Genomic DNA, 9,467 nt, shown 5'->3' on the forward strand with positions numbered 1-9,467 from the left:
GTCAGTGTATAAATCGCGTCGCGGTTTCAACGAAAGACTTGTAGGTTTATTAAGAAAAAATTGAAACGCGGGTAGGTAGGAAAATTGATGCAGCGAAAAACACGGGCAAATCTCGTACAAATTTGCACGCGTAAGAGAAGCAAAATTTGCGCGTAAAAATATAGTTATCTGGGAGAACCTTAGAAGAATAGCTGACTTGTAATTTCCAGAAAATATTTTAAAAATATTCATCTATTCACGAGATAGTAACACTTTTATTGTACAATTATTAATAATTACCATCTCGTTTACATATGTTTCTTCTTCACCAACGTTATCTTCGTATACATATTTAAGACTTGAGACACGAGACAGTTATTGTGTATTATAATATTTTCAGACAAAGACTTAAAACATAAAACATTGTCTTAAGAGTAGAGAACAGCCATTCTACACTGTAAAAGAATTACATGTGAAATTACAATTATTATAGTGGGTAATATTGGGACCATTAAAGGTGTATATTTACATACGTCAGTAAATTTACACCTTGCAGGTGAAATTATTACCTTACATAATAAGTAAACTGCTTGCTTTTAATTACGTAAATTTTACAATTTTTGTAATTTGTCATCATGTGTAAATAAGTAGGGGAGACCGGGGCGAAGTCGTCACCTTTTTTTCGATGCCGGTTTTTAACAACAAAATACATAATTTTAGTGAAATGTGATGTACCGTTGTAAAAAGTGAATCCTCGGCTATAATGTTTTCTATGTATTTTTGGTCTACATCGCTTTGTTCAATTGGTATAGAGTAAAAATGACAAAGGTGCAAAAACTGAAATGTCAAAATTTCCGGGGCGGAGTCGTCACCCCTTTGGGGCGAAGTCGTCACTCCATTCTCGGACTAGATTTTAAATGAAACTATATAATTCCGATCATGAAATACAATAGAATACATTTTATTAATTATTTTTTAATAGACAAATTTCAACATTTACATTAATTAACATTAATTAAAAATACAATGAAAATAATTAGAAGAAGATCATTTTTCTGTTTTGTCATCACTGTCGGAATCGGACCACTCCTGCTTCCTTGACTTCGATTTTTGCCCACTGCTCGTTGAAGGCTGCGGTTGTAATTGCGTGACATTTTTTGGGGGCCGGCCTCTCTTTCTCGACGCAGTGGCAATAGTCGATTTTAGTCATCACCGTGACGACTTCACCCCGGTCGCTTGATGACGACTTCACCCCGGACACAGATTTCAAGTTTAATCGCTTATAAAATATAAATAAAGAAAACTGAAAAAACTTCACTAGATTCGTGTTCAGCATGCATTACTCTTTAGAATAACTTATCTCGAGATTTTAAGAAACAATAATATTTAAAATATTAAAAACTTTCGATACGGAAAAAAATTCACTTTTGACTTCTGAAAATACGTTTGTTGTAATAAAAATCATAACATGATATATAATTTTACTAAACTCCGTTGATTACGTAGACATGATAAATAGCGTTTATAATATTAACAACAAATTTATATGACATATAGATTTCGAGATAACTATAGTGACGACTTCGCCCCGATGACGACTTCGCCCCGGTCTCCCCTACATATATTAATTTCTTCGAGTATATTAGTTCGAGTCTTCATACAATTGTTGTCGACCCTTATTTAAAGCCTCTTCAGATTTTTTCTTTAGTTTTTCATGTGTTTCTGGTCTACATTTGACTCCTTTCTCGAGTGACTTATAAGCCAATTTGTTCATATACTCTCGTACGAATCGTAACTTCATGGCATAGCGAAATATAAAGCTGAAATTATAGAGATAAATTATTATAATTATTACTAGGTACAAATTTTTAAATAGGATAAGCAATAAAAATACAGCAAAATTTCCTATTGCTCTTTAATTCTTTCACTTTAATGGTCCTATAAATTGGACTCGGTAGCTTATTTCATTATTTTTCACATATTTGAATCTATACGCGATTACAATTAGAAAACTATATTTTTCGTCTCCGTCATATTAAATTTTGCTAATAAATGATTCATTTCTTTGAATCACGTCAGAACGGTCAACAAATAAAATTGAGGAAATACTTAATCTTTGATTATTTTCAAGAAATATTACAATTGATAATTTAAACGTAAAATTTGTTCATAACAATACAGTTTCTTAACTTGTAATCTAATGGATATCAGAGGATACTTGTATGTATTTATCTGGCTTGTGGTGTACTCACCGTTGAAGAATAAGATAAAACCGTTCAGAATAAGAAAGCGTTTTCCGCAGACGTGGCATATCAATATTTAATAAATCGGTGACTAGAAGTAGTAACATCTGGAATGCGCTTGAATTGCTATTATAAAATTCCGTAATGCATCTCATCATATGTTCCCATTCGGGCGTTGCTTGTCGCAAGTAGGGTTTCAGCCCAAACTCGATAAATTCGTGCGATCTTTCCTTAACTTCCTGCAGACTGCCGCGGCAGAAATTATATCTAAATCATTTATTTTGCAGTCAAATATAAGAATTTGAATGAGACATAGACAACAAGTAAAGAAAATACTCGGGTGATGGAAAAGTTTATTTTATACCAATAGAACGTACTCTCTAAAATTTGTGGAGTGAAAATGCTGCCATGGAGTGAAATGTTTACTCCATTGGAGTTAATATTCACTCTGTTGGAGGAAATATTCACGCCAATAGGGTGAACATTTCACTCCATGGCAGTATTTTCACTCCACAAATTTTAGAGAGTAATGTATAAATGAAAATCGAGATGAGAGGGACAGTTGGAAAGTAAAAGTACTGGATAACAGTGGATAAAATGCATCATAAATTTAAATTTAAATTTCGAGAGAAACGTTTAAAATTAAAGGAAGAAAAATTAAGAACAGAGAGAGCACTGCTGGCGACTTTTATTAAGAATATTCTTACTAGTTAGAAATTAAGAAGTTATCGTTATCCATCATAGTTACTGTTGCAAACAGATTTATTATTCACATTGTAGATTCTATTATTAGAGGAAAGTCTACTATTATCAGATAGGATCCTAATATATATATGCTTTATTACCTTTAGCTTACAGCCAGAAAGTGGGACTTGGTTTACAAAAATTCCTTAACCACTCATTCATCCATACTCTCATTCATACCCTCTCTAATCTGTACCCCTAAACTCTTTCACTTCTTATTTCTTACTTCTAATTTCTTATTTCTACAATGACTAGCTCATCTTTTTCTGCCTTTCTTTTTCCTTCCATAATTTACATAATATCTTTCCTTTATCTTCATCTATTACATCGTTATATAATCTTTCCAACTTCTTTTCCATACTATTACCTAACTCTAAAAACCAGTCTTTCGTCGATTTACAATCCTTTAAATAGTGCTCTATATTATCTTTACCCTCCTTACAAAATGTAGATAGGATCCTAATATGAGATAATAGGTTTTTAACGTCCAAATTCAACGGCCAATTTTTTTTCCGCAACGATCACACGATCTAACAATCAATTTTCCATTAAACAGATTTCACTCCAAGGGCAATAAATCCATGCTGGAGCCATGGCGCCTATTAATTTAGCAGAAACTCGGTTATCTCATATTATGAACCTACCTCATATAATAGGAGACTTTCCTACATACTATTTTCGTCGCACACGATGATGTGTGAATTTATATATACGATACTTACTGATCCTCTATGCCAAGAAGATATCCTATACTTCTCCACACGTGACAAAACGCTTCTAAATCTTCCTCATTAGCATGAATACCGAGTTCGTGGGGGTACAGCAGAAGTATCCTGACGAAAGAGAATTGAGTGGCTGCCATATCACTCTGATTCAATCCTTTAGATACGTTCGGAATATCTACACATATATTTTTTATGTTCGGGCAAGAAGAAAAATCTTTTAAAATTGTTTCTATATTCGGACACCATGGCTTTTGAATTTTACTGGCCTCGTCGATCTCCCCATTGTCGCTCTCGCAAAGTTTCAATCGTATCGCACGATGCATTCTACGCACAGTTTGTATATCCTTGTAAGCTCGCGTATCCACGGACCACATATTTTCCGTCATCCAATTCTTTATACGACAAGCCGTAGACAAATACCTTCAATGATAATCGAATATTCATTAAGAACTCTGACCTATGCCAAAGAGATACTTACTAAATATTCTAATCGAATGTAAATCAACTTGCTTTTTTTCGCAATCAAGAAATGTCGCTATACGAGTACTAAAAATAGTATTAATTAAAATTAATTACTATAAATTTATAATGTTAAATTTAAATATATGGAATTATATATAATCGTGTTCGAAAGTATAAATAAATAAGGACATTTGTTTCAGAATCAGACGAGGTAATATTGAAAAAATATAATTATTCCCTTGTTTTTTCTTATTTTTGCCAATTTAAGATTTAATTGAGAATTCAGCAAAAATGTAACAATAAATCCCAAGATATAATAATCCATACATGATAGTTTTTTCAAAACTCGAATTGATTCGCGAAAAAAAGACTTCAGACTGTGTCTCAAAATAGGCTTTATCGGAGTTTGTCCCTTGATTCGCGATTATAAATGTGAATTTAGAGGAAAGTTCATTATTATGAGATAGGAGTAATACGAGATAGTAGGTTTTCAACGTCGAAATTAAATTACAAATTTTTTTTCGCAACGATTACACGATCTATCAATCAATTTCCACTAAATGGATTTTACTCCAAGGGCAATAAATTCGTGGTGGAACCGATAGATGATGCCTATTAATTTAGCAGAAACTCCGCTATTTCATATTAGGAGCCTATCCCATAATAGGAAACTTTACTCTACTAATATTAAATTGACTCTCGAGATTCATCTTCAAACGATTGTCTTAGACCAATATTCATAGTCAGATCTTATATTCAAGACAGTCTCAAGATCATCTTTAGATACGTAGCCAAGAAATGTTCCGTACAGCATCTTTAGATAAATTCAAGACGGCCTTGAATATAAGTTCCGACTGTAAATACCGGCCTCAGTACCGGCTTCAGCTGATTGTGAGTTTCTCAGTAGAGACGCAACAATAAATCATAATATTTGAATCGTCGTGTACCTCTTGAATGCTAAATACGGCGTGTGAGATTTTTGGCTCAAGATTAGCGGTTTGATACTGTCTGGGTAAGCGTATATCAGGAAAAGCGATAACACGTTAGCGAAAAAAATCGAAAACATGTAATCTTGAGCGAACTTTTGACCTCTCTGGAACTTTTCCATGTCTAACCAGAGCGGTTTGTCCGTTGAATTTCGATTGCAATCTCCTCGATGCAATGAGCCCGATATGAGGAATAACAAGGAGTCCGGTACACTTGGTGCATATGTGTTTAGGTTATCTATTACATGTTCATATTTTTCTTTGTCCGTCCATTTATCATAATCCCCCGGTTTCGCAGAATTCTGATCGACAATATGCTTCATATTTTTCACAAAACATTCCATGTATTTAACGGCGCTCCTTGCCTCTGCAAGTTCATACCGTTCAGTTGCATCTCTTGCGTATTTATCGATGTCCTCGCTACTTTGATTTTCTCGACTTGACATCATTAACTTTGTCGTGTCCTGCATATTAAGTTGTTCTGTGGGAATAAGCTATTCATTATCGTTACTCGTTATTATAATCTTAACAAAATTTTATGAAAAAGGTACAGAAAGCCAAGTATACGCGTAGAATGAATAAATATATAATGAACAAAATTTCGGTAAAAAAAGTACTCAAATCTATTCAGTTTAGCAGTGCCAAAAATTTAGAATCAAATATTTATTTGTGTTATTTGTATTAATATCTGTCTACTTAATATTATTATCTTCTTTATTTCTTCGAATAAAATCTTTTATTCAATTGAAATTCTGATTGTACGCATCTTCAAGAATTTTAGAAAAGTATTCCAAAACATCTTTAACTACATTTAATTGAATGTAGAAGGTTTAATTTTGTATAGATTTACACATTTTTATGTTTTAGTAACATACATCTAATATTGGTATGTAAAACAATACACTCAAAACTTTCATTATATAAAATTGTATTCTATAATATTCTATAATCATTGGATATAACATTTTAAGACTATTTTTATAGTTGGTTTTTTTATATCATTTTTTTTATATCATTCCATTTGTAGAGAAGGTAGATTTGAGTATTTTTTTAAATCGCAGTTTTTTTTAAATTATACACAAAGTTATATATTTGTTCTTTCTGCGTGCGTACTTGACTTTTGTACATCTTTTTTACATAATGACATAAGTAATGGCCGTGACGCAATAGGAAATGATTATGATAATTCTACCTCAAATGCGAACCAATAAAGCGCGGAATACAGCGTTGTTTAAATTTCTTGGATTTAATTTTATCGTGTCGATTACGCTGATTCCACGATAATTTCTGTTTCACGTTCATTACCATATAATATTCTCTTTATCAGATCACTAAATAAGACCCGAACATGGGTCGAAACGTTTGAACAAAAGAATATATTTTCCACAGTTAAACTTAAACCACGCACTGTGTTCCGCGTTTTATTGGCTCTCATTGGCCTTCCTTCATCGATCCTTTATTTTTTTTTTGGAGCAGTCACCACTCTTGTTATCTACCACAAATATTGCATATCCGTTTGAAATGGTGACAACGCTAAAATAAAAATCTACGAGTTTTATAAACTCTGCTGATTTATTGTCTATAATCTATATAATCCTTTTTAAATTAGGTACCCCGATAGGAAAATATTTAGAGAATTATGTGACGAAATCTGGATGAAACTTGGAATGCTAGAATTATGCGTAAAAAATTCGAACAATTAACACATGCGAAAGTAGAGACGTTTCATCAAATATTGATAAATACTTGCACAATGTATTTCTAAATAGTTGGTCAGCAAAACAGCTGCGTTTTGGCGAGTCACCTTAATGCAATCATTGTGAAATTTTCTCCTTTTGGATGATGCAATTATTACACAATATTTGAGAAATTTTCTATCGGGGCATATTTAAAACATGAGGTACATTTCGAAACATGAGTGATGAAAGTTGATTGTATGTATGGGTTAATAATTGTAATTTTTAAATACTAGGACAACACAAGCGCGCACTTCGCGTACGTGACTATTTCTCTTAAGAACAACCAATTTTATACACAGTTTCTAATTATTCTGCAAAAAACAATTAATTTTTTTACTTACAATCCCAGTAATTTGTCAGTAAATTGCCAAAAAATTAATATCAAATTCACTCAAAACTTGGTTCCAAATAGTATAGCATCTATGTCCACGATCAGTTCGTGTTTTGCTGGCACAACTTGTGAACATAATTTGACAGCACATTGACACCAAAAATTGAGCAAGGTTTGCGCAACACGGTTTGATAATAGCAAATTGTCGCCAAATTCTGAACAAAGCTTACTCGTATGGAACAGAGCTTGCTCGGCTTCCGGCGACACTTTGTTGTCACGATATGCCAGCAAATTTTCTCGTATTTCAATTTATAATTTGTCGACAACGTCTGATATAATAGAGTTTGAAATTTAGTGCTCGTTGCTTACAAACTTTTAGGACAAGCATTTGGTGAAATTTGCTTTAGCAAGTTTGGCTATCTTGTTGTTAGATACCATTACTTACGTTGATACTTGTAGTTAACTACATGCTGGTGTATCTAGATCTTGAGTGTGAACTGTCGAAGAACTGATGGAAACTGCCGCTGAAGTCCACTTACACTTAGTTATCATTGACAATTGTCTAGGGGCGTCACAAGAGAAGGGGGTGCCAGATTTAAGATGCAAACACAATTTTTAACTTTTTGTTTTGTTGCAATTTTTTCTTAAATTATAAACGTACCAAAGAAGCGTATAAAAAAATTGATATTTTATTGATTTGGATTTATATATTTCATTTTTTTCATATTTTATTCTTGTTTTTTGTTTACGGAGTGAGTAGAAAATTAAAAAATTTAACATAATTTTTAGTTGTTTGATACCTTCTCATTTTAAATTATAAAATATGGAAGGTGAACCAAAGTTTACCTAGAGACAAACTGATCCTAAAACCGGCACTGGCTAAAACTGCTTTTGTAGTCGACTTGCAGCGCTACAATGCGGTTATAAGGGTTCCTTGGTGTAACTGAATAATTTTATCTATAGCTGTGTCACGTAAGACATAGACCTTATTCTTTATAAAAAATATTACCTCAGCCAGGGTTTGAATCTGGACCCCCCCCCCCCCCCTCTAGGCGGGAGTCTTATCAATTTGACTACTGAAGCATATGGCAATACTCATCTTAATAAATACTTTAATTGAAATAAAACTTCTTGCTGATTCAACTGGCAATATAATTTATTAAATGTTAAAATTGATACCACGTTTTTACTCAAGTATCAGGTCCTTATCAAGTAACCGAACAGCAAATCAACTTGTGACAATTTTTTGAAGGTGATAAGAAATTATAAATTACGAGAATGGCTATCGCACACAAAATTGCATAGCCATTTATAGCACATGTATTACTGCACATGTATAGCATGAAAACCGTTTAAACCAATTTTCGCCATATTGATTTACATAACATGCTTATTGGTCTAGACGGCCTTGTGCTATGCATATGCAGCTTTGCAATTTTGTAAGTGATTGCCCTAAGAGTGTACATATGTAAAAGTTACCTCGTGAACGGATGTACGCAGAGCATAAATTATAGCACATTAATCGTCAGAAAAATTATTTTTAACTTAAGTGAGCACGTTTGCGCTTTATGAAGTTCCGTGTTGAACTGTTCAACTGTTTAATGATTTTCTGCGTCGACTGTGGTCTGTGAGTCTGCTATAATTTATACTCTGCAAACATTTATGCACACACACGAGGTAACTTTTACATATGCATGTACACTCTGGTAATTTTTAATTTCTTACCACCTTCAAAAAATTGTGACATGGTGGTTTGCAGTTCGGTTACTTGATAAGGACCTTGGGATAAGAATTCCCTGTGAAATTCTATCGAAAATCCTAATGGCAAAAGTCTGTGTGATTAAAGGGGAAAAAGTTATGGGTGATTTTAGGTGTCAGTTTCTGTCTTATAAGACTCGAAAAAATTTTTGAACAGTTCCGGCAAATCTGTTGAGAGTTCCCGGTAGCCCCCGCAGAGTTCTATCGAAAATCTAATTGCAAAATTCCATTACATTAATACTTTTATAGTTATGCCTATTTCTGGGGTACTGTTTCTTGATTCTTCAACTTCGGTTTTTTTTACTTTCTCGTGCAGAACTGTTGTTAAAATGTATCAAGAACTCTAGAACTATACGAAATCTATTCAGAACTCCATTAAAAAATTAGTTTTTACGAAAATGGGGGGCTGCGTGAAGTTAGCCCCCATTTAAAAAAATTCATTTTAACGTCTTTAATTGGCAGAGCTATTTTTTAAACCCATCAAGAACTCTGGAACTATT

The 9,467-nt window shown here is 33.1% G+C and overlaps 1 protein-coding gene across 4 annotated transcripts in view; it reads right to left on the reverse strand.

Moving 5' to 3' along the window:
- Positions 1–8,802, reverse strand: part of LOC105561648 — a 28,187-nt gene extending 19,385 nt beyond the window's left edge. Inside the window, exons 1-6 of one of the 4 annotated variants that reach the window (XM_012011813.1) lie at positions 8,689–8,799; positions 7,655–7,771; positions 5,101–5,620; positions 3,689–4,111; positions 2,232–2,489; positions 1,734–1,799 (exon numbers count right to left, since the gene is read on the reverse strand). In XM_012011813.1, coding sequence (XP_011867203.1) covers positions 1,734–1,799; positions 2,232–2,489; positions 3,689–4,111; positions 5,101–5,609 — 1,256 coding nt within the window. In that variant the 5' untranslated portion in view covers positions 5,610–5,620; positions 7,655–7,771; positions 8,689–8,799. Of the gene's footprint in view, positions 1–910; positions 1,800–2,231; positions 2,490–3,688; positions 4,112–5,100; positions 5,621–7,654; positions 7,772–8,688 lie in introns of those variants that run through there. The other 3 variants (XM_012011812.1, XM_012011811.1, XM_012011810.1) reach the window with 3 other exon arrangements.
- Between the last annotated feature and the right edge of the window lie 665 nt (positions 8,803–9,467).

This window comes from Vollenhovia emeryi, unplaced genomic scaffold (genome assembly GCF_000949405.1).
Source record: "Vollenhovia emeryi isolate VEMERY1.0 unplaced genomic scaffold, V.emery_V1.0 DF939203.1, whole genome shotgun sequence".
NCBI lineage: Eukaryota > Metazoa > Arthropoda > Insecta > Hymenoptera > Formicidae > Vollenhovia > Vollenhovia emeryi.